The following is a 26,277-nucleotide window of genomic DNA, read 5'->3' as shown; positions in this document are numbered from 1 at the left end:
ATATAACACCTTGTACTTCATATTAATTGTAGACTGTGAAGTATATTCATAATTTTTACCTAAAGCCTATGGGCTTTGCGAGCTATCTAGTCACCTACAAGCCAAAATAAAAGTGATGACAACTCCGTGGAATGTTATGGGGCCTCAAATTATGTACCTGTAGTCTTCTCATTTTTATAGAGAACAAAACTTTGGATTAGAGGCTTTGAAGTAAGAGACAGGCAGTACTGTGTCTAGAACTTTTTGCTCCCCTACTGTGCTTTCCTCCACCATATTCCAGTATTTCCTTCATGAGACTTGACATTGGGGGTGTAGAAACCACTTGTCTGCAAGGTCCTGTCACCACCACTGGGAGCAGAATAAGCTAAATGCAGTTTACCTTTGGCAAATTTAAGAAAATCTTAGACCTTTATTTTAACTTAAAAAATATACCCATTGTTGCTATACTCAGAAAGTTTAACAAGTTTTTATTCATCCATTAGAGAAGGAAATGGCAAGCCACTCCAGTATCCTTGCCTGGAGAGTCCTGCAGACAGAGGAGGGCTACAGTTAATGGGGTCGCAGAAGCATTGCACACTACTGAGCAACTAAACAACAGTGGGTCCGGGGAAATTGTACAGCTAACATCTGTTACAGCTATGTTCTGTGACTATTTCACCTGTTCTTCATTTTGAAAGGAAAAAAAAAAAATCCCAGTACGATCAGTCTCACTGCTTAGAGAAGCACAGCATTTCTTTCTGAGGTTGTAGATCTAAATTAGCCCCCTTCTCTAGAATCATTATCATATGTCTTATCCGTGTCTGGTATGCTGAAGGGAGAAGGTGGACAGTTGAATGCTCTGGTCATATGTCACTATACATTTCTTTTATGCTATTGCATGACAAGGATTATATGTGGTGTGCTAATTTATCTGTAATAACTATCAGGCAGTCTCTTGCTCCTGAAAATAATTCAACTTGAATGGTGTATTTTTTAGATTATCGTAAAGGTAGGAGATAATGTCACGAACTAGATTTAAAAATAATGAGACTTAACCAGAATGAGATGATTTCCACATTTAGTTTATCAGTAGCTGTACTCTAACCTTTGTATTCCCTGCTTGATATCCTAAAAATGTGAAATTATACTATTGTGCCAGTGGTGAATATTCTGTGGTAAAAGGGTTAATAGTTTCTAGAAAATTGGAAGTCAGTGCTCAAGTAAAAGGTTTGAGGTGACTGTGCACCAGAGATAGCTCTGGACCTGAAAGTCAAGCTTTGCAGCCTGGATGCCAGTGGGGCCTGGCAGAGGTTGGATTGTTGCAGTAGGCATGGAAATCTAGTCACTCTCTCTCCTTCAGGCACCTTGCAGATTTGCCTGAGAAGGTCAGTATAATGGCTTGTAATATTTTTGAAAATAGGGATATTTAAAGAAAAAAATAGGCAAACCATTTATTAACTTTCCAGAGATTACTACTGTTTATGTCTTTTACTGTATATTCTATATTCGTTTTCTATTTGTCTGTATTGTGATAACTTGGCTTTTAAATAGTACTTAGTACTTAGTACTGGGCATACTATTTATTGTTTTGCCTTTTTCACTTCACACTTTTTATAGAGCATGTTCACGTGCGTGCACACACAGGCACACACACACACACACTGTTACCATGTGGTATCCATATCAGATTATGCCAAAAATAAATGAGAATTGCTTGGCAAACTAAAGTTTATATTTGCCTCAACCATTTCAATAAAGATAATTTTAACCCTGGGGGAAAGATGAAATAAATGTCAGGTTTGTAGTTTTCTTGTCAGTAATGCACAACATGAGCACCAGCAAAGAGATGAGCTCTCTCTCTGCACTATGGTTCATTTGTTTTTCACTTGTTCCATTTCTGGGGAGCTGGGTTGAAGTGGGACAAAGGTATCAAGGAGGAAACTCCAGAGCCAAAGGAGGAAGTAACTGTCAGGGAACAGGTAATGTGATGGGAAACTGTGTTTATACTTCCTCAGAAAGTATGACAAATGTGATCCGTTTTCTTGAGATTCTGGAAACTTCACATTAATTTCCTATTGCTTGCTGTTGCTATATTTTGTCATTCACAAAGGAGAAAAAGATAGTGAGAGAAAAGATAGTGGAACTCACAAAGTTTTTTTTTCTTTTTCTCACTTAGTGTCAAACACTAAATTTTTAACTCTCTCTTAGAGCAGCTTTTGGTAAAGTTGATGCTTCACTCTCTAGCATTTTATAAACTGTTTTTATGTACTTCTGCTATCGATCTGTTTAGGTCAGGAAATTCTGATGTATTTTTTCTTTAAATATTTTAATGGTCATTAGCGTTAAAATTTATTGGCTATCTATTATTTGTAAGAAGCTGTTACAGGTATAGTTTAAGGCTTTCTTCTCCAACAAAGACCTTTGCTTTGATCCAGGTGAGGTGCAATATGTATATAAAATAACTGGTGCTTTTCAGAGAGAACTTTCTCCTATGACAGGTGGTGTGAAGCGGTGGCATTTTATTTAATTTATTGGCTGCACTGGGTCTACGTTGCTGTGCACGGCCTTTCCCTGCTTGCGGTGCATGGGCCTGTCACTGCAGCGGCTTCTCTCGTTGCAGAGCATGGGCTTTAGGGCACACGGACCTCAGTAGTTACCGCACTCGGGCTCGGTTGTTACGGTGTACTGGCTTAGCTGTCCCACAGCATGTGGAATTTTCTCAAACCAGAGATTGAACCCATGTCCTCTGCATTGACAGGTGGATTCTTAACCACTGGACCACTGGAAAGTCCAAGTGGTGGCGTTTAATAGCCTGATAGGTGACATTCCAGAAAGGGGGATGGAAAAGATACCATGGCCATACTACCTTAACAAAAAGCTGGTGCAGATGAAAGTTCAGCAGGCTGAGACGTAGGAACTAGCTGAGACGTAGGAACTTTCAGTCAGTGAGGAGGAAGAGATGGCTTAATCCAAAGTGTGGATCAGAAAGGGCAGGATGCCATTCAGATGCCCAAGGAGGAAGCAGAGAAGTGGTGTGAAGAATGACGGAAGGTAGCTTGGTCCCACGGCCAGGAGAAATCCTCGAAGAATGTACTATGGTAGAAAAGACTTGTATTCTAATAGAGTATTCTGTGACCCTATCCTACTGAGTAAAAGTAAAAGCTGTCTCTGAAATGTGAATGTGACAAAAAATAGAAATAGTGGTGTAGGGACTGTAGCAAGTAAAAATAAGAATTTCAGTAAAAGCAGTAAGTACTGACTTAATTGATATAATTCAGATTGCTACTTCATTATAATTTTTTATGGTGATCTGAGAAAAGAACAAAAATGAATCTATTAATAGATTTAAAAATTAAATTGTTTTCATGGCCAAGTTTATTTGATGATGAGACTGTTCTTTTATCAGATTACCCCAGGACATAAAAATATAGTTTAAACTTCTAATGTTTCTTTTTCTTTTGAAAAAGGGCCTAGCCCAAAAACAAAAATACACCACGAAGTTCTACTGTGATTGCTTCTGGTTGCTTCTCTTTGAGTCACTGTCATGACAGCTTTCCACATAGTCACGGAAATTTCATTGTATTTTATGTTAAATAGGAGTGCAAGAATAGATATGTTTTTCTTTTCTCTCTCACGTAATAGAATGGTCTACATTTTTAAGAGTTCTTAAAAAAAAAAGGTTTCATAAAAAGATACTTGCTACCCTTTAGGTTTAATCAAAAGGAGTCCAGCGCTAAAGACAAAAGTGTTTCTTTTTTGAAGCAGATGTTGTTAAGCTTTTAAAAGATGAAAGATGAAAGGATGAAAGTATGAGTGATGAAAGTATGAGTGATGAGTATGATGAAAGTGTGAGTGATCATATCATACTGTCATGGTTTCTCTCAATAAATTTTTCATATAAAATTATTTGTTGAAATTATCAAAGAGATAATCCTGTGTTGGCATAGCTGCAAAGTTAAAATAGCTGACATTTAAAAAAGATTATATGGGAAGCTTTATTGAATGTATTGAGATAAGGCTTATTGTAGTTATTTTTCTTCATGCAAACTGCTGTCATAGTTGTAGGAAATTCAAAATCCACGTGAAAGACCCCATTCACCCTTGGAATTATCTAATTCCTTCCTAATTCACCTTTACTGTCCTATTCCTACCCACTTCAGGGCTATATTCTGCTGAAAACTGCATCCATCACCCCCAAAGTTGTAGACTCCTCTGTCTCTCTCGCTGATTACTACCTTTATTCTAGTTCTATCTCAGTTTTATTCCCACTACATTGTTCTGTACCTTTGGCAATCTCTTAGTCCCTTAAATTCATTAAAAGTATATGAATACTTAATGAATTCATCAAGAGTATTTGACATAGTCTAGTAGACACTTAGGATATGCAGAATAAATGAATGGATTAATCAAATACTCTTTCATTGTTTGCTGTGAAATTCTAAGAGGCCACCATGACAATTGATGATCCTAATATGAGATTGGTGATTTTTACCTTATTGAGATAGCCATCAGTTTAAATGACAATAGTATTATATGGGGAAATTAAAGACTAGGATATTTATACTTTTAAACAGAGGTGGTAGGTAGAATTAATAATAATAATAATAATAATGATTATTTACTGAGAGTTACAAGATGCATTAGGGTCTTACCTTTATACCTTATATACTCCTCACAAGACAGGCACTTTTATTTAAAATTTTTAGAGATAAGGAAACTGATTCAAAGAGAGGTTAAGCAACTTGTTCACAACTACCAACAGAGTAAGGATATGCACTCAGTATGTACGGTTCAAGGCCAGTTTCTTTAATATAGAATAGCTGAAGAATTAGACAGAATATCTTCTTGGTATCTCCCAGGAACTTGTCAAAGGATATTACATTTGAATGTGATGGGACTATTTCATGTTTTAGTTGTGTTTATGTAAGACATTTGTAAATTGTCCATTTAAAACTGTTTATTTCATAAAGCAAATTCATTTACCCTGAAAGCATCATTCTTATTTTGTGGGATAGTGTCTTGCACTTATTAGACCTGTGGAGGCAACATGTTTGAGATTATACTGCAGAGATCAGAGGATGCCCAGGGTTCATCCTTCCCAGCCACAATTTTGTACTTGGTCTCCCTAGCCTTGTTAGTGGTGGATGATTTATCTTTTAATGAAAGGGATAAAACCTTCCTTGGTTACCTATTTCAATGAAGCTTTTGGACTGACATACTTTGCTAAGTGAGCAGTTCAAGGAAGTAACCTGGAGCAGCTTGAAAAATTACCCTACTGCTTGTGTCTCAGGTTAGAAAGTTTCTGCTCATACTTCTTTTATGTCTTAGGGTAGACTCTGGGACTTGGGCTTTTAAGATTGCTTCATATTCCTTGTAAATTGATGCAGTCACTATGGAAAACACTATGGGGGTTCCTTAAACTAAAAATAGAGTTGCCGTATGATCCAGCAATCCTCCTCCTGGGCATATAGCCAGAGAAAACTATAAATCAAAAAGATACATGTACCCCAGTGTTCCTTGCTGCACTATTTAAAATAGCCAAGACATGGAAGGAACCTAAATGTTCATCAACAGATGAATGGATGAAAAAAATATGGAGTATAGACATAATGGGATACTACTCAGTCTTGAAAAAGAATGAAACAATGCCATTTGCAGTAACATGAATGGACCTAGAAATTGTCATATTAAATGAAGTAAGAAATAGACAAATATCATATGATTTCACTTATGTGTGCAATCTAAAATATGGCACAAATGAGCTTATTTACAAAAAAAACAAAAACACAAAAACAACAACAAAAAGAAAACAGACTCACAGACATAGAAAACAAACTTATGGTTATCAAAGGAGAAAGGGGGTTGCAGAGGGAGAAACTAGGAGTCTGGAATTAGCAGAGACAAACTGCCCTATATAAAATAGATGAACAACTCAATCCTACTATATAGCACAGGGAACTAGATTCAGTATCTTGTAATAAACCATAATAGAAAAGACTGTGGAAAAGAAAACGTATAAATGAATCAGTTTGCTATACACACAATATTGTAAATCAACTATACTTGAATTAAAACAAAAATTGCTTCTTATTCCTCTTAGTTGTGTTGAAAACTTTAAAACATTTAGGCAGGGGAGTGGATGAGATCCAGTTTTATTTCAGACTCTCAGGAGTCATCTTAATAATAGTCTCTGTTCCCAGGATGAGGAAATGAAAGGTGAGGCTTACATCACCCTAGTATCCTTACTTTCTTGGGAATCAAAATGTTCCTAAGGTCAAATACAGTGTGAAATAACTCCCTAAACCCATCTTGGAAGGCACTACCTCAGAAATAGAGTGAATGGAAATTGCTCTTTAACTGGGTGTGAGTCTCATTTTTAGGGCCACTGTTTATATTCTTTATGTCTTGCTTTTCTCTTTATGTTGAATTAGTTTCATCTTGTAAAGATTACAAAACACATGCCCTAGCTTTTAAATGTGAGAATTGAATTGTTAATAGTTTTTGGATAAAAATGTTGTCTCCTATTTCTTCTACCAAAGGCGGTAGATTCTCAGAAACTTTGGAACTCCCTGGCATGAAGTGTTTTCACTAATTCCACACCTAAAACTTTTTATTTCCTACTTGATTTATGACACAGCTGCTTCTTGAATTGAGAAAATGCAAGGACTACATGCGATATAATTAAATTGCACTCTGTGTGTGTCTCCTACATTTAGTGGAGGCTACGAACCAAATCTTTTGATGTATTTTTTATTCATTTTTCAAATTCCTCACCTCAAGATGCCTATTGTCTTGAGGAGCTTGTGCATTGTTCCAGCTCCTCCTTGTGTAGTGTTAATATTGTCATGTCTTTTTCTCCCCTGTGCTCTCAGTTCCTCAGTCTCATCTGACTCTTTGTGACCCCATGGAATGTAGCTCACTAGGCGCCTCTGTCCATAGTATTTTCCAGGCAAGAATACTGGAGTGGGTTGCAATTTCCTTTTACCCTACTATGTAATAAATTTATTAAGGGTAGGATTGTGTCATCCTGCATCAAATCTTGTATACCTTCACTATATGATGCTGGCTGTAGCCACGCAAGCTACTCAGACTTATTCATGAACAATGATGCTATATCACTCCAACTTTACATTCTGTGCAGTAATGTAACTTGAGAAATTGATTCATATTATTTTAAAGAAAGTTTTACATGATTGAATTCAGGATAAAAGAAGCACTGCTTCTTAAGTGATATTCTTGACATTGCTGATGTATTTATTATACTTATTTTATTGGCATATACTTGATTTACAATGTTGTGTTAATTTTAGGTGTACAACAAAGTGAATCAGTTGTATGTATACATGAATCCACTCTTTTTTAGACTTTTTTTTTCCCTGTAGGCCATTACAGAATACTGAGCAGAGTTCCCTGTGCTCTACAGTAGGTCCTTACTAGTTATCTGTTTTATATACAGTAATATGTATATGTCTATCACAGTCTTCCAGTTTATCCCCTTCTTACCGCTGGTGGCTGTAAATTTGTTTTCTGTATCTGTAACTCTATTTCTGTTTTGTAGGTAAGTTCATTTGTAGCCTTTTCAAAGATTGCGAATGTGGATAGTTTTCTTTATCATCTCTGCCCTCTCCTTTGTCTTTATTCCTCTCTCCCTCCCTCTACTTCAAGGCTTCTTTAATATATTAACATCTTTACTGGTTTAACCAGTGTCGACATCTAGAAGCTACTTTTTGATTACCTGGTGTATCAAAATACTTTCATTTCAAAAGTATTTCTTAAAAACAAAATCTCACACCAAACAAATTTTAAAAATGGCTTGGAGATTCCTACTATATGGATTTCTCTGGTGGCTCAGATGGTAGAGCGTCTGCCTACAATGCAGGAGACCTGGGTTCAGTCCCTGGGTCAGGAAGATCTCCTGGAGAAGGCAGTGGCAACCCACTTCAGTATTCTTGCCTGGAAATTCCCGTGGATGGACGAGCCTGGTAGGCTACAGTCCACAGGGTTGCAAAGAGTCAGACACGACTGAGTGACTTCACTGTAGGGGTGGCAGAGAAAAATGACTTAACTTGTGATTGTTAGTGGGAGATTAATGTGGTAGTAATTAGTCAACATAAAGTATCTCTTATACTGAAAGTCAGAGTGTTCAGAATTTCTTGTAAAGTCATGTTTAAGATTATTGAGTCTTTGTTGTTGTTGGTCACTCACTCAGTCGTGTCCAACTCTTTGCAACCCCATAAACTACAGCTTGCCAGGCTTCCCTGTCCTTCGCTATCTTCCAGAGTTTGCTCAAACTCATCTCCATTGAGTTGATGATGCCATCCAACCATCTCATCCTCTGTTGCCTCCTTCTCATCCAATCTTCAGTCTTTCCCAGCATCAGGGTCTTTACCAATGAGTCAGCTCTTCACATCAGGTGACCAGAGTGTTGGAGCTTCAGCTCCAGCATCAGTCTTTCAATGAATATTCAAGGTTGATTTCCTTTAGGACTGACTGATTTGATCTCCTTGGAGTCCAAGGGACGCTCAAGAGTCTTCTCCAATACCACAGTTCAGAAGCATCAGTTCTTTGATGCTTCTTTATGATCCAACTTTCACATTTGTACATGACTACTGGGAAAACCATAGCTTTGACTATATGGACCTTTGTTGGCAAAGTAATGTCTCTGCTTTTTAATATGCTGAATAGGTTGGTCCTAACTTTCCTTCCAAGGAGTAAGCGTCTTTTAATTTCATGGCTGTAGTCACCACAGTGATTTTGGAGCCCAAGAAAATAAGAGTCTGTCACTGTTTCCATTTTTCCCCATCTATTTGCTGTAAAATGATGGGACCGGATGCCCAAATCCAGTCAGATAAATATTACTTCCTTAGTTGTTTAGTGAAAAAGATACATATTTTCAATTAGGATGCTTCAAATCCTTTATTAAGTAGTCATCACTTTTGGTCATATGATGACAGGCAATCACGTGGGCTTAGGGAAAATTGGCAAGGTATGGAAAAAATATCCTAATAGAAAATTCATCTACAAAGAAGGTATGTAGTTGTTGACTTTGTTCCCACTGTGTCTAGATGATTAGAAGTGACTGTATTCTTGGATATCAGTTTCAAAATTGGAAGTTATTTATATTTAAATTGGTATATAAAAGTGCATAGTGGAGTGGGGAATTAAAGCTTATAATGTAAAGCAAAATATAGTAAACAAACGCCCACACAGTCGTATAAAAGACAAACTCATTTGTTGTGACAGTAAATTTAAATGACATCAGATGAATTAGCTGTAAGTTATTTTCATTTCTTTGTGTGGGTTGCGACCTCAGTAAATCAATCTTTCAGATAAAGGATTTCCAGAATAATCATTTACATGTGTATGATCTGCATTTTTTAAAAAAATTAGTTAGAAAATGTATGTTCTGGTATATGTGAAAAATAAGGTAATAGAAAACTTGCATTAACATGTTTTTAAGAACTTGAATTTACATTTCTTTAAAGATTAAAGGCAAAAGAGATTTTTCCATTGCTTTAGTTTGTACAAAAAGTCAAATAGAAATGTAATCTTCTTGTAGGAAGAAGAAAATTGAACTATACACACAGTTTATAATTTAACAGTGATTGGTTGTATGGGTAGTGATACTAGGGCTTCTAGACTGAAGATTATAAAGTATTACTATTTCTATTTTAAAGCTTAGTGCCTACAGAGCCAGTGGATCAAATATCCAAGATGGATAATCACTGGTATTGTGCTTCAGGCTTTAGATCTAACAAATAAAAATGAAAGACATTTGGATATGATTAAAGAACAAAGAAACAAGGGGATGGATGGAGAGAAACCAATTCAGAAAATAAGGAACAGTTGGTTTACCCTAATTACAGCCATCCTGATTTTTCTTTTTTGTTTGTATCAATTGGAAGTTTGGTCAGAAATTAACTCTTTTGCCTAATTACGGAAATAAATTCGTTGCAGCTTTTCAAAAGTGACTTTATGTTTTTCTTTAAACTCAAATTTCAAGAGGCAGTTGCCGTTTGTATTGGCTGCATTGGCCACAATTCTTTCCTTTGATAAAGTTCATCAGTTGGCCTTTCATTTCCTAAGACTGAATCTCTTATGTAAACTATCATCTAAATGAGGATGTGTTGGCATAAATGAGAAGAACAAAGATTCAACTAATTAAGAGAGTTTTACCTTTGAATTAGGCTGAGTTGTACGGAAGGGTGGCTGAATCTAAGAAGATGGTGAAACATTTTGCATAACCCAACCATAATGATTTTGCAGATTGTTTCTTGTTGCCAGTCAAGCACTAAAATAAGGCCCAAGTTCTGACCCTCATAAATTTCTTTCTCATAAATAACGAAGGATATGGAAACAGGGACTTTCTGGTTTTTCAGTAGAGAGGAACTTTTTGAGATGTCAGTTACTTTATTGCTTGCTTCTTTCCTACTTTTCCCACTTTCTGTCACAAGTACTTTTATTTATTCTGTGTTCATCTTATATAGGATACATGCTTCTTTTCATTAACTACTGAGAGGTGCATACTATATAATCTCTTTGGTATGTAGCATGTCTTTTTGTTTGTTATTTGAGAGTCATTAAATACAGGTTCATGCGTAAAAATGAGGCAGATAGCCACAACTTTCAGTGTCAGAGGCCTTCTGAAACTTTGTATGGCATTATATGCATTGCAGATTTGATGGCTTTCTCTATTTTTCCTCTGTATTTACTTGCCTCCTACCTGCGCTTGACCTCTCAACACATACACAAAAGCAGCTAAAGCTTCAAAATGGAAAGATATTATGTATGTGCCTATTGTGTTCTGGTGATTCTGAATAAGCAGGAATATAAAGAGGCAAAGTCAGCTGAAAACTGAGAAGTTCTTTTGTATTTTGTCTTTCAAGTGCTTCCTTATTATTTGCAGGAACAGTTTGGGGCTGATTAACACAATTATGCTGTAAATCTATGAAAAGCTTGGAAGGAATGTAGATGATACATTAAAGTATGAATCATGATTTGAAGCATGCTGTAAATCACATCAAAACCACCAGAACTTAACATGGAAGTTGGAAGAGACAACACCTACATTTCCCTCACTCTAAACCATTTTATCCATACCACAACTTTTTCTTTCTAAAAGCAGAGGCTTGATCATGTCCTTAATCTTTTAGCCCACTTGGGCTCCCCATTCCTTATCACAGTAGTCTCTTATGGGCTACCTAGAGAGCTTCTAAAATACGTACATATCTGAGGCTTATCATCAGAAACTGATTTTTAGATAGAAGTGGCAAGTGTATTTGATAAAATCTGTTCATTGGTTTAGATGGCTGTTTGTCATGTCCCATCTAAACTTTCTCATCCCATGTCAAGCCGTCTGTTCCCCTCACCTTCAGCTCTTCTTTAGCCTTGGTAAGCCTAGATCGTATCCACATAGTTTGGTTTCACACCTCTGTACTTCTCTATACACTCTTCCTACTATTCAAAATCCTTTTTTCCCTCCTGTCTTTCCCCCTCTTTCCACTCCGAGTCTTTCATCTGTCGAACAACTGCTTATCTTCCTAGATTCTCCGTAAGTGACACAACTTTCCTTATTACCCCATGTAGAAATAGTTACTCATTTTTATTAACATTTATATTTGATTATGAGTCTTCTAGGTGTCCATCTCTCCCATTAAATCCATGTAATTTATCTTGTTCATGCTTATATTAAATGAATACATGGGTGATTAATAAAAACCCTGTTATGAATTTAAATGTATAGTTTCTATGAACATTGTTCTTAAGGGCTTTATTGATTTGACCTAGGCTGGATAATTTCATTTTTCATGATATATATTCCCATTGAAACTAATGTGCCTATATATTTACTCTTCTCTTCATTTTTCCCCTTTTGTGTCTACAGACGAAATCTCACAAAACTATCCCTTATCTTCAGTCACATGTTGGCAGAAATCAAAGCAATCTTTCCCAACGGACAGTTCCAGGGAGATAACTTTCGTATCACGAAAGCAGATGCTGCTGAATTCTGGAGAAAGTTTTTTGGAGACAAGTAAGTGCAAATCATTTTATAATTTGGATCCATGTTTGAAGAATGAGGAGACCTGTCTCCAGTTCCAAATGGTATAGATTTTGCCTGAGTATTTCTAGAATGTTCTTCAGTGTTTTCGATAAGTGCTTTTTGATTGCTTTTTTTTCCTGTTTAGCCACCAAAAATATACCTTAGTAACTGAATAATTTTGTTATCACCAAGTAGATATTATGATATATATTTATGTGATGTGCACTCGTTGAATTAAATAGTTTGCTCTAAGAAGCAGAGGTATGTGAGATACAGTATACACGAGAAGCTCATAACTTTATAATTCAGTGAGCACATAAAACACATATACAAAGTAAAAGGTAGAAAAGGAAAGATACTTTAAAAAATGGCATAAATAAATTATTCTGACAATTCAGAGAGGGCAACAGTTGCTTCAGGATTGTAGCCATCAGAGACTACTTCCTAGAGGAGGTGGGACATAAACTTGATGAAGATCTGAAATTGAAGTGAGAAAAGGCCTTTATCCCTGGGATTCAGGTTTTCTTTGTGTCACTGCACAGAAAGTAAACATGTATAAGCAAGGTACAGAAAAGAGGATAATGTTATCACAAAGTTGCATTATCTCACAAAACAGCTAAAGGTATTTTCCTCTAGGTATTTTCTATCCAGACACAAGCTCAGGTGAGCTTGGTAAATAATAGGAATTAAATAGCTGAAGTCTGCATAACTTAAATAAAACTTGCAAAACTTTTATCAAGAATCTCGTGGTAAGATGATCAGGACATGAGCCTCAGGAGGCAGATGGTTTCTTTAGTAACCTTTTAAGGGTCCCTCAGTGTGTCTTGAGTATAGGCAGAACCCCTAGCTTAGAGTTAAAAGTGATTGCTTACACTCAGACTGTTGTGTTCTTTTTGTAGTTAAATTCTGTATTTATACATTAGCTGATGAAATAAGACATAAATGTTGGAATACACAACTGTCAACAATCGGAGTCCTCTGACACTGATGAATTAACTGTAATGTTAGGTTTCCCTTATTTTTCTTTGTGAAGTGCTCTGTTTATCTATAAGCTGCTATGTGATTAGGGCACATACAGAGCAATGCACATTTGATTAGATATACATTTTTTTTTTACTTCAAAAATATTAGTGTCTTTATCCCACCTCTTAAATAAAAAGTATTCTGAATTATTTTTAAGCACTACTGGAGATAATACTACTTTTAACCCTGACATTCTGTATTCCAGAGATGTAGCTATTTGTAATGCTTCTATATCCATTCACAAATGAGGACTTAAAAGAAGAAAACATTCATCCTCCTTTGAATTAGCCTAACATCCAAGAGTGTACTAATTAAATATACGTGAATAGTAGAAAGCAGAAAGGGATTGCAGAGTTCTGAAAGTAAGAACTGAGGACTTCTTGAAGTTATAACTCATATATTAGTACTCTGAGCTTAATGCAAACAGTTGGTAACCTTCAACACAAAGTATCTTTAAAATTTTAAGAAAATCTATCAGATGAATTGCTTGTGGTATTTCTTTGTGAAAACTGAAAATTCTGGTGAGTTATAAAGTTGTTTGCTAGTCAAAAGGCCAGTGAAAAATGGAAAGATTCCTCACGTTTTTCAGGCGAGGAGTTTGTTTTGCCATTACCTCAAACCGCAGAGAATTACGCATTTGAGACATCTTTACTTCCCTTTATTTGCATCCATAGACATTAAGGGGCTGAAATTTCTGTCCAACTACTGTGTGAGTGAAATCACTACTAAATCAAATGGGGGATTCTTGAAATGCTGATGAAACATGCTCCCTACCTCCCAAAACCCTTTAACTTTGTCTTCTCCTATCTTTGCTTACTTGAAAAAGCTTCTTAATTTGTCTTTAAGATTTTTACTTTTGGGATGAGAGCTAAACTTAAAGCTTCTTCTGGAATGCAGACATATTTCTGTAGTAATCAGAATTATGGTTCTTTTATTAAATCATTGGAAAAACCATCTTTGTATTCTCTGTGGGTTTTCACCTTATAGTTCCACGGTATTTTATTGAATTAATGGACGAATGAGTGATGTAGCATTTTAAAAGGTTGAATCCTTTTATCTTTTTTATACTCTAATACTAGTCTGCATTTTTACATAACTGGGTTCTCATTCATATGTATTCCTGTTATTTATCTACATATTGAGGGCATATGACAATGCTTTCATTTGACCTAACTAGTGCCTTTAAATCTGAATGTATTATTGTTTCATAAAACTGAACTATTGAATGGTTAGTTCTACAAACAGCCAAACAGATTATGATTTTTATAAACCAACTTTAACTTAAGGAGTATTATTGTGACATTTTCCCCAAAAGGGAAATAAGAAAAAGTCAATAAGAACACAATATTCAGATGGAGTTAAAATTGGGAAAAAGTTATTGTTCAAAGGAATTTAGGGAAATCCTAAAGGCAAATTTAGCACACATACCTAGAAACCAGGCAGCAGACAAAAATCTTCAGGTATGTCCCTAGTGCTTCATTTCTGTGCTTGTCAATCTTTGGAAGTCATGGCAAGGCCAGCCTGTCTGCTCAAGAGCCAAGCCCAGCTGCCAGGAGATTCTGCCTATCAAAGTCTTGAGGGGATCAGTAACACATCATGTGTCAGGGTAAATTGGTTGGGAAGTTCTGTAGTTGCTAGATTTGGGGAAGTCCTGTAGTTGGTAGATTTTTATGTGAGGTTATTGAATGTTTTAATAGTTGAGTTCTGCTTTTGCTTTCTTAGTCTATTTGACAGGAGATAGTAGAAGTATGTGGAGAAGGCGATGGCACCCCACTCCAGTACTCTTGCCTGGAAAATCCCATGGACAGAGGAGCCTGGTAGGCTGAGGTCCATGGGCTCTCGAAGAGTCGGACACAACTGAGCGACTTCCCTTTCACTTTTCACTTTCATGCATTGGAGAAGGAAATGGCAACCCACTCCAGTGTTCTTGCCTGGAGAATCCCAGGGACGGGGGAGCCTGGTGGGCTGCCGTCTGTGGGGTCACACAGAGTCGGACACGACTGAAGTGACTTAGCAGCAGCAGCAGCAGTAGAAGTATGTAGGAAAAGAGGAGTGGCATTATTGAGTGAATGTTTCTAAGTAAATTCTGCTAAATGAGACCAATACCAGACTGAATCTTTACCCTCTGGGTTAGTAGTTTATGATCCAGAAACTTTCAGCTTGAGGCTCAAAAAATTAAGGAAAAGATTCATATGTGATTAGACTCTGGGTAGCAGTCATTTTTCCAATAAGCAAGTCAGGTAGCAGTTTCCAGGCTCTTCATGCTAAGGATTTCTTGATGTTGAGATTCAGACATGTGGTTCCAACCAACTTGAAGATTTTATCTCTGGCATAAAAGTTCTCACTGACTGCTCAGTGTTCCTCTTGCTCTTGATTTTGTCCCTTATTATACTGGATCTTTTAGTTCTTAAATTCCCATAAGCTCTTGCTCATCTTCATATTTATCATTTTTCATTGGCTTTTTTGAAGTTATTTGTCTGGTTTCTTCCCATTAGATTATAAGCCCCATGAAATCAGGCTTATTTAATCAGTGTTTGCAGTTCTCAAGGTAGTTCAACACAGTGTCTCATTTGGGGACATTTGGGAGCAGTTGTTAATTTAATTCTGAGGAGTTGTGGAGTAGAGGCATATGTGTAAACATGTGCACGTGGACAGAAAGTGCTTGCTTGTTCTGGAGGCAGTGTCTTAGTTCCAGCTTGCAGCTAGGTCATCCATGTTCAGGTTCTGACTGCAGCATTTGCAAGCGTTATCCCTTTGGACAAGCTGCTTGGTTTTTCCATGCATCAGTTTCTTCATTTATAAAAGGTAGATGATAATATTGCAAAATGTGGATGATAATAACAAGAATACCTACTGTGTAGAGTTATTGCAAAGATTAAAAGAACTCAAATTTACCTATCAGGCAGGTAGGACAGTGTCTGGCACATAATAAGTACTCTGTGTTGTGGAATAATTAAACACCTTAAACCTTTAATCTTGCTCAGTGTCCCAGGAATATATTTATTGTAAATTCTACAAATAATAAAATTAATATTCAACTTTACATGACAGAGATGCCATGGTCTCTAGAACTCTAAAAGCAGAAATCCAGGAAAAGTTAATAAAAGTTTTCTAAACTTGTGTATATGCTATGTAAAGGTGGGGTAGAGTATAAGAAACTGTCCTGCTGACCATGTGGAAAAAAAAAATGCTCTGTTTAAAATTCAGTTCATTACATCTACCTTTGATTTCCTGAGGAAGTTGTAGGGACCTTTTGGTTTCCTGTGTTTTCTTTTCACTTTTAATTAGAAACAAATATGCCATAAAATACATTTTTTAGCATACTAAGTAGATCAGTTTTCCCTCTAATCAAAGAAAAGGCAACTTAGTCATATTTAATTAAATAATGCATGATAGAAATGAAGAACTCTTAGAAGGAGAAAGAATAAATGGAAATATTCTTTTTTAAAAAGAATTATTTAAAAAAAACCCTCAAAGAGCTTCTATTTAATATTTCTGTTATTTTGTCACCTCCTGTTGTTGCCTATTTTAAAACAACCAAGTATCTTTATATCATAAGGAAAATAAAATGACAGGGCTATTTTGTTCAATTCATTGCAGGAAGATCCCAGATAGAAAAAGCAAATAACATGTGAAAGTATAATTTTCTACCTCTAAGCAGTATGTATTCAAGTTGGGGGATACAGAATATACAAAGATGATAAATAATTTAAAATCAGTTCTGTCCCATTACAAAAGTGCTTAAGAAATGTCACAAATAGTGAATTGTTTACTAGAGTGATCAGAATTGTTCACTCGGGCTCCATAGAGGAACTGGTGTTCTGTATGGGTTGCACATGTGTTAAGGAGGAGGCAGAGGAGAATGCTCTGAGGGAGATGAAAATTTCATGGTGTCTGCTGTCTTTCCAAAGAAAGATGCAGAGTAACTTGAAGTTTCCATAAAATGGCACTATTTATTGTTGTTGTTTTCTTTTACCTTCTTTTCCTTACTATGAACTCCTCAGTAAGTGACATTTACTTTGGTGAAGTCACCATGAATTAAGTTCTGGTTCTTAACCTTGAAACATGGTTTCATTAGGTTTCATCATGAGTATGTCTATAGACTGGGTATACGTTACTGAGCTTACAAACTTGATCTATAATACAGAATGATGCTTTGATTAATTTACAATGATCAGTGCTACTGTAAAGCAGATGGGAATGCTCTCATCACTTCGATAAAGTATACGTGGAGCCATATCATATCCAGAACATTCTTTGGTGAACATGGAATCTAAATATGGGGTGGTACTGTAGAAATTCCCCTGCCTCAAGGTCCAAAGTACTTAAAATTGTCACTCTCTCTTGGACTGTACTTTGAAAGCTCTGTTTGTTTCTGCCTCTTTGGACTTCTTTTTTTCCCGTAGACAAAGTTACACCTTTTTTAAATTGAAGTATTTTTTTTAAATTGAAGCATAATTGATTTACAGTGCTGTATTTCAAGTGTACAGCACAGTGATTCAGTTATACATATATGTTTTTACAGATTCTGTCTCTTATAGGTTATTATGAAATATTGTATAGTTTTCTGTGTTATGCAAGTAGATACCTGTTATTTATCTAAATTATAGATAATAATGTATACATGTTAATCCCAGACTCCTAATTTATCTCCCCCCTTTCCCATCTGGTAACAGTAAGTTTGTTTTCTATGTGTGTGGGTCTGTTTCTGTTGTATAAGTTCATTTGCATCAGTTCTTTAGATTCCATGTATCAGTGATACCATGTTATTTGTCTTTCTGGCTTACTTAGTATGATAATCTCTAGGTCCATCCATGTTGCTGCCGAGTGGCATTACTTCCTTCTTTTCTGTGGCTGAGTAATATTCCACTGCATGAAGATACCACATCTTCTTTATCCATTCAACCTTTGATGCACATTCAGGTTGTTTCCATGTCTTGGTTGGGCTTCCCTGGCGGCTCAGATGATAAAGAACCTGCCTGCAATGCAGGAGACCCCAGTGCAATCCCTGGGTCAGAAAGGTCCCCTGGAGAAGGCAATGGCAAACCACACCAGTGTTCTTGCCTGGAGAATTCAGTGGACAGACTGGCAGGAGTACATGGAGTCACAAAGAGTTGAACAGAAATGAAAGTCCCTCAGTCATGTCTGACTCTTTGCGACCCCATGGACTATACAGTCTGTGGAATTCTCCAAGCCAGACTACTGGAGTGGCTTGCCATTACCTTCTCCAGGGGATCTTCCCAACCCACGGATCAAACCCAGGTCTCCTGCATTGCAGGCAGATTCTTTACCATCTGAGCCACAATGCCCCCTCCAATTCATTGCAGTCCTTACCTGGACCTGTTTACATTATCTGCCTAGTTTCCAGATACATGAGTTTGTTATGTCTAAAAACTGTGTGAAGCCATTTGACTAGTTGATGGAGACCAGGGAGAATGCAGAGGACAGATTCTTAAAGAATTCTCATGAATGATCTATGCACCAGGGAAATTTAAGGAAGTGGAGGCATCACCAGAAAAGTAGGCTTAAAATGTGGGGAGTGTGGCATTATAGGTGCTAAAGGAAGGTAGGATTTAAAGAAAGAAAGAGGGAGATTAGCCAGATAATAGTATTGCAAATGATATAGGGACAACAAGGCATTTATAACTCAATTTATTTTCTCTTTTTAACATTCTGAAAGTCTCCTTTATTACCAGAGTCTTAATAGGCTCCTCTTGTTGCACTGAATAGGCACAGTGGATTTTGCTATGCACTCAGTTGGTAGATTAATGGATCTGGCCTCCTTTTAATACCATGACTGCTGGTGAATTATATCTAGCAGCCCTAAGAGGAAGAGTCTGAAAATAACTTCTTAATTTTGAAGTTCCTGAGGTCCCCTTGGGCTTCCCTGGTGGCTCACCTGGTAAAGAATCCACCTGCAGTATGAGAGACTTGGGTTCAATCCCTGGATTGGGGAAGATCCCCTAGAGAAGAGAAAGGCTACCCGCTCAACTATTCTGGCCTGGAGAATTCCATGGATAGTCCATGGGATAGCAGAGAGTCAGACATGACTTAGATCCCCTTGGCCTCTAAAGTTAAACCTGTTTGTATCCAGATTTTGGCTACTTATTTTACTTCTTCATCTTGAGAAGTATTTTGTTTTTAGGTTTTTGTTTTTTTTTTTTGGCATTTTTGCCAAATGAGAAAAGTTTGCTGGGACCATTAATATTTCATGATTACTTCTGAATATTAAACCTATCATTATAAATTTAAAAAATTGTATTTCTAAGCTATCATTTAAAAAAGTTCTCCTGTGCATGGCCCTGGTTTGTGTTTTGTTTTGTTTTTTAAAAAAAAACAGACTTCACATTTCTCCATCTCTTAGTTTTAGTCACCTGCAGTTTGATTTAATCAAAATCGTTTTAAAGTCACTTATCACTTATATTCTTGTTCTCAGAAGTCTTTATACTGTATTTAGAGAAAGAATTGTTTTCTTAATGAATTATTTAATAATGTGTTCCTGAAATCGAAAAGCTCCTGGTTCTTAGTCCCTCTGCACATGTATTTCTTTCTCTGTGGGATGGTTCTGCCCTGATAGGCGAAGAGACATTTTCTCCTTCTGAAGCAAAGAGCATGTTTGCTTAAAGCCTTGTAACTTAAAAATAGTTTTTCTCTGCAGATCCAGGGACAAGTATACTTACTGACCATTATGAAGTATTTGGGCTCCCTAAAACCTAGGTTCAACTTCAGTTACAAAAGTCACTTTGTGAATAGGTGTCACTGCTCTTTGCATCATCTCGTGAGAATTAGAACTCAAGGAGTAAGTTCAAGAAAATGCTGGTATGCTGACCACTACTTCCTATGAGTAGCAAAGTCTGTTGACTCGGACACTCTGAACCACAAATCCTGTATGTTCTGCTAGCATTGATGCAGAGGTGATAGGCTAACTTGTTAGCTTACAAATAAGGTAGAACCCTTACAAAAAGCTGTTAAAAGAAGGGAAGTTAAAAGCAAAGATATACCCATTTGAATGCAGAGTTTCAAAGAATAGCAAGGAGAGATAAGAAAGCCTTCCTCAGCGATCAATGGAAAGAAGTAGAGGAAAACAATAGAATGGGAAAGACTAGAGATCTCTTCAAGGAAATTAGAGATACCAAGGGAACATTTCATGCAAAGAAATGGTATGGACCTAACAGAAGCAGAAGATATTAAGAAGTGGCAAGAATACACAGAAGAACTCTTAAAAAAAAGATATTCATGACCCAGATAATCACGATGATGTGATCACTCACCTAGAGCCAGAATCCTGGAATGTGAAATCCAATGGGCCTTAGAAAGCATCACTACGAACAAAGCTAGTGGAGGTGATGGAATTCGAGTTGAGCTATTTCAAATCTTGAAAGGTGATGCTGTGAAAGTGCTGCACTCAATATGCCAGCAAATTTGGAAAACTCAGCAGTGGCCACAGGACTGGAAAAGGTCAGTTTTCATTCCAATCCCAAAGAAAGGCAATGCCAAAGAATGCTCAAACTTCCACACAGTTGAACTCATCTCACATGCTAGTAAAGTAATGCTTAAAATTCTCCAAGCCAGGCTTCAGCAATACGTGAACTGTGAACTTCCAGATGTTCAAGTTGGATTTAGAAAAGGCAGAGGAACCAGGGATCAGATTGCCAACATCCACTGGATCATGGAAAAAGCAAGAGAGTTCCAGAAAAACATCTATTTCTGCTTTATTGATTATGCCAAAGCCTTTGACTGTGTGAATCACAATAAACTGTGGAAAATTCTGAAAGAGATGGGAATACCAGACCACTTGACCTGCCTCTTGAGACACCTGTATGCAGGTCAGGAAGCAACAGTTAGAACTGAACATGCAACAACAGACTGATTCCAAATCGGAAAAGGAGTATGTCAAGGCTGTATATTGTCACCCTGCTTATTTAATTTCTATGCAGAGTACATCATGAGAAACACTGGGCAGGAAGAAGCACAAGCTGGAATCAAGATTGCTGGGAGAAATATGAATAACCTCAGATATGCAGATGACACCACCTTTATGGCAGAAAGTGAAGAACTAAAAAGCCTCTTGATGAAAATGAAAGAGGAGAGTGAAAAAGTTCGCTTAAAGCTCAACATTCAGAAAATGAAGATTATGGCATCCAGTCCCATCACTTCATGGGAAATAGATGGGGAAACAGTGGAAATAGTGGCTGATTTTATTTTTCTGGGCTCCAAAATCACTGCGGATGGTGACTGCAGCCATGAGATCAAAAGACACTTACTCCTTGGAAGGAAAGTTATGACCAATCTAGACAGAATATTGAAAAGCAGAGACATTACTTTGTCAACAAAGGTCCATCTAGTCAAGGCTATGGTTTATCCAGTATCACGTATGGATGTGAGGGTTGGACTATAAAGAAAGCTGAGTGCTGAAGAAGAGATGCTTTTGAACTGTGGTATTGGAGAAGACTCTTGAGATTCCCTTGGACTGCAAGGAGATCCAGCCAGTCCATCCTAACAGAGATCAGTCCTGGGTGTTCATTGGAAGGACTGATGCTGAAGCTGAAACTCCAATATTTAAGCTACCTGATGCGAAGAGCTGATTCATTTGAAAAGACCCTGATGCTGGGAAAGATTGAGGGCAGAAGGAGAAGGGGACGACAGAGGATGAGATGGTTGGATGGCATCACCGACTCAATAGACATGGGTTTGGGTGAACTCCGGAAATTGGTGATGGACAGAGAGGCCTGGCATGCTGTGGTTGATGGGGTCGCAAAGAATCGGGCACAACTGAGCAACTGAACTGGACCTGGAACTGACTCTACAGTTCTTTAAAGCAAAGTAAAGAAAGCTTTATAAAATAATTAGTATTTATTTTTCATTAATAGATTCCGAATGCTTCATCTTCCTGTTTTCCTTATTCTGAATGTTGGTTATCAGTAGGAAATGACAGTAATAGGTTTGCTGTGTAACTTTGTTCTTGCCTTGTTTATCTGCAGTCATTAGTTGCTTCCCTTAAATAAAAGAAATTTTGGGGAGCCTACTTATGCCCAATATTATGTATGTAGTTTCTCCTGTGAGAATTTAGAGGTGTTATTGGAAATTGTATATTTTTTGACCTCAATTTATCATATATATTTACAGACTTTACTGATTTCTTGTTAATGGATTGACCTATTTAGAGAGATTTGGGGGGAATTTTTTCATATTATTACCCAGAAAAAACATCAACTTCTGCTTTATTGACTACACGAAAGCCTTTGACTGTGTGGATCACAGCAAACTGTGGAAAATTCTTAAAGAAATGGGAATACCAGACCACCTGACCTGCCTCTGAGAAATCTGTATGCAGATCAAGAAGCAACAGTTAGAACTGGACATGGAAAAACAGGCTGGTTCCAAATAAGGAACAGAGTACATCAAGGCTGTATATTGTCACCCTGTTTGTCTAACTTATATACAGAGTTCATCCTGAGAAACGCTGGACTGGATAAAATGCAAACTGGAATCCAGGTTGCTGGGAGAAATATCAATAACCTCAGATATGCCAATGACACCACACTTACGGCAGAAAGTGAAAAAGAACTAAAGAGCCTCATGATGAAAGTGAAAGAGGAGAGTGAAAAAGTTGGCTTAAAGCTCAACATTGAAAAACTAAGATCATGGCATCCAGTCCCATCACTTCATGGCAAATAGATGGGGAAACAATGGAAACAGTGACAGAGTTTATTTCTTTCGGTTCCAAAATCACTGCAGATGGTGACTGCAGCCATGAAATTAAAAGAGTCTTACTCTTTGGAAGGAAAGTTATGACCAACCTAGATAGCATATTAAAAAGCAGAGACATTACTCTGTCAACAAACATCTGTCTAGTCAAGACTATGGTTTTTCCAGTGGTCATGAATGGCTGTGAGAGTTGGACTGTGAAGAAAGCTGAGCGCTGAAGAATTGATGCTTTTGAACTGCGGTGTTGGAGAAGACTCTTGAGAGTCCCTTGGACTACAAGGAGATCCAACCAGTGCAACCTAAAGGAGACCAGTCCTGGGTGTTCATTGGAAGGACTGTTGCTGTGCTGAAACTCCAATACTTTGGCCACCTCATGCGAACAGTTGACTCATTTCAGAAGGCCCTGATGCTGGGAGGAATGGGTGCAGGAGGAGAAGGGGACGACAGAGGATGGGATGGGTGGATGGCAGCACCAACTCAATGCACATGAATTTGGGTAAACTCCGGGAGTTAGTGATGGACCGGGAGGCCTGGCGTGCTGTGATTCGTGGAGTCGCAAAGAGTTGGGCATGACTGAGCGACTGAACTGAAGTCAACTGAGATTGTTAATACTAAAGAGAAGATCTTTGGCTGGACTTTCTAATTTTATGGTATATAATTTACCAACTTTTTAAAATCTGACCTCAGTAGATCAGAGGCATCTTGCTGTGATCCATGAACTATGTTATTTCACATATATTATGAACCTACCAAGTATCATTGAACATGTAGAGCAAATATTCTGAAGAAGAGTCTTGCTTTACGAAGGAAAGAACCAATACCCAGTATTTCAAGCCTGCATCTTTCTGATTTTCTCTGGTCAGTGGGTACTATGTGGAAATTTTTTATGTGGAATTTTGACATATCTTATGGATTATGTTTAGTTTCTCTTCCACTAATAAATTATATTTTCAAAGTTGGGAAATAAGTCCAATTGCAAATTATAAAGGAAAACAAAATATACTTTCCTGGTTACGGTAAGTTTAACTATTTACTATGTTCAAAAGTTAGATTGTGAGACTAGAAATTATAAATCACATCTCTCATGAGTGAGTTTAGTTTTAAAAAATCAAGGATAATACTTAATAACCTATTATTTCTGTAATCTTATAAAAATGTTTTATTCTACGTGTAAGTTTCAGAACATGAGCATGAGAATCCTTGTCCCTTATACATGGCAGTAATGCTTATCTATGCTGTAGACAAAATGTTATAAACTTTTTTGACAATGAAGAAAAACTATCAGAAATACCGAGCATCTTGAATCTTTCTATATGTGAGTAAGGAATTTTCACATATGAGGAAGATAAGTTAGATCTAATCACAAATATTCTCGGTAACCCAGATTACCATCCTGTCTACAATGAGTTGTAAGGCAACTATTTGACCACAGTGATTTTGATTTCTTCTGTCTGTGGGTGGCTGGAAAATAATTGTGTGTCTTTAGTGATGGAAGAGTAAAAGGTGTAATAGCTTGTTAGCCATCTGTTTTCATTTCCATTAACAAATAGTCATTTCAGAATAAGATTGGATTTAAGGAAAAACTATATACAGAATATCAACAGACTTAGGATCATATTTTATCAGTACTTAAGTACTCATATTTTATGTAATGAAAATCCAAACATATTAAATAGCTTATGAATAATTTATCTTCTGAACAAAAGCAACTTAAAGGTAGTGCCACTGAACACATCTTTGATTCAGGTGAATTTTCTGAGCAGAATTTAGATGAAATTGAAAATAGTAATGGGTTAATATAGTACAATAGATTTTTGTTTTGTCTAAAGTGAACATGGAATATCCCTGACTTAGAATGGATTTTAAACAACTGCTATCACCACCATCAGTACCACAGCAACAAAACCAAAAACCAACAAATGTTAATTTCCTTGTTTATATGATGGCAAATGCTTTGTCCATTCCTACATCTCTTGCTCTATTTTAATCTTAGAATTCTAATATAATTCTTTTTTTTTTTAAGTTTAGTATATTGGCTTAGCCAAAAAGTCCATTTGAGTTTCTGTAACATCTTACACTATGAAAAAAATCTGGCTTTCTACACTCTTTATTACATTTATGAAATTCATCCACATTCTTACATATAGCAAGTCTGTTCCTTCTCCTTGCTCCATTGTATTGCTATACCACAATTTACATAGTCATTATGTTGATGTTGAACATTGGATTCTTCCTCTTTTGGATTAGTCTCAGTAGTGCTGCTGTGGATATTCTTTGTATATTTTTAAAAACGTGTACATTTCTCTGGTATGTATATCTAGGAGTGGTATTGCTGGCTTCTAGTTTATGCTTAATTTTAGCTTTATTAGCTCTTAGTAAACCACCAAAGAGTTTACCGAAATGATTTGCCACCCTCATCACCTAGAGGAGTACCTGAAGTTTCCTGTTGTTATATATCCTTCCCAACATTTTTTAATATTTGTCTTTTTAAAGGTTTTAATAAGTTACTCTGGTGGGGATGAATGGAATCTCATTTGGCTCTTAATTTGCATTTGAATGATAACAGATGAAGCTGAGTACATATTTGTGTATATATTGAATAATTTGATTTTTTGTGTTTATGACTATAAAATTATTTGCCCAGTTTCTGAGTAGTAAGTATTAATATTTAAAAGTTTTTATGTATTATAGATATGATTCTATGTTTATTGCTCTCCCAGTATGTGACTTTTTCACTTTGTTAATGACATTGTTTCATGAACACAGGTTTATAGTTTACCTTTTCCTTTATCCTTAGAACATTTGAAGTCCTGTTTAAAATTAAATTATTTGCTTGTGCCAGAGTAATGGGAGATACCCTCTTCTGTTTCTCCCAAAACAATTTATTGCTTTATCTTTTGTACTTAGGTCTAAGGTTCATCTAAAATTGGTTTCTATATGATATTAATTCAGGATCAAGATTTATTTTCTTCCATTTGTATATTCATTTGACCCAGCAACATTTACTGAAAACATCATCCATTCTTTACTACTGTTTATAGAGAGTTGTTACATATCCAGTGTTCAGGTATGATTGCATTTGTTTCCAAAATTTGTTCTACTGTCTTTCCTGTGCCAATACCGTGCTGTCTTAACTAATGTAAGGACTATAAGCTCGCCAATGTTGTTATTCTTATGGAAGTTTGGCTTGATTTTATTTGGCTCTTGGCATTTCCCTATGAAGGTTAGAATTAGTCTGTCAATTCCTACTATGAAAATGTTTCCTGATTGGGGTTGCAGTAAATCTGTGAATCAGTTTGTGGAGGACTGACCATACGTCTTTATCATACTGAGTTTGCCAATCCATTCAGACATATCTCTTTATGTCTTTTACATCTGATCATGTATGTGTGCATGTTTATGCTGTGACTTTGCTTGTACTTTGTTAGCTTTATTCCTATTTATTTGATATTTCAGATGCTCTTATAAATGTTTTATTTTCTTATTATGTATACTTATGTATAGAAGTACAACTGATGTTTGTATAT

The 26,277-nt window shown here is 36.6% G+C and overlaps 1 protein-coding gene across 8 annotated transcripts in view; it reads left to right on the top strand.

The window, feature by feature from the left end:
• Window positions 1–26,277, top strand: part of CBLB (Cbl proto-oncogene B) — a 222,049-nt gene that overhangs the window by 80,946 nt on the left and 114,826 nt on the right. For all 8 annotated transcript variants that reach the window (XM_069579132.1, XM_069579103.1, XM_069579143.1 and 5 more), the window contains exon 4: window positions 11,864–12,010. In XM_069579132.1, coding sequence (XP_069435233.1) covers window positions 11,864–12,010 — 147 coding nt within the window. The remainder of the gene's footprint in view (window positions 1–11,863; window positions 12,011–26,277) is intronic.

Source organism: Ovis canadensis, chromosome 1 (genome assembly GCF_042477335.2).
Source record: "Ovis canadensis isolate MfBH-ARS-UI-01 breed Bighorn chromosome 1, ARS-UI_OviCan_v2, whole genome shotgun sequence".
NCBI classification, from domain to species: Eukaryota; Metazoa; Chordata; class Mammalia; order Artiodactyla; family Bovidae; genus Ovis; species Ovis canadensis.
Note: the sequence above shows the minus strand (reverse complement) of the source record. Positions and strands in the feature narration are given on the sequence as shown.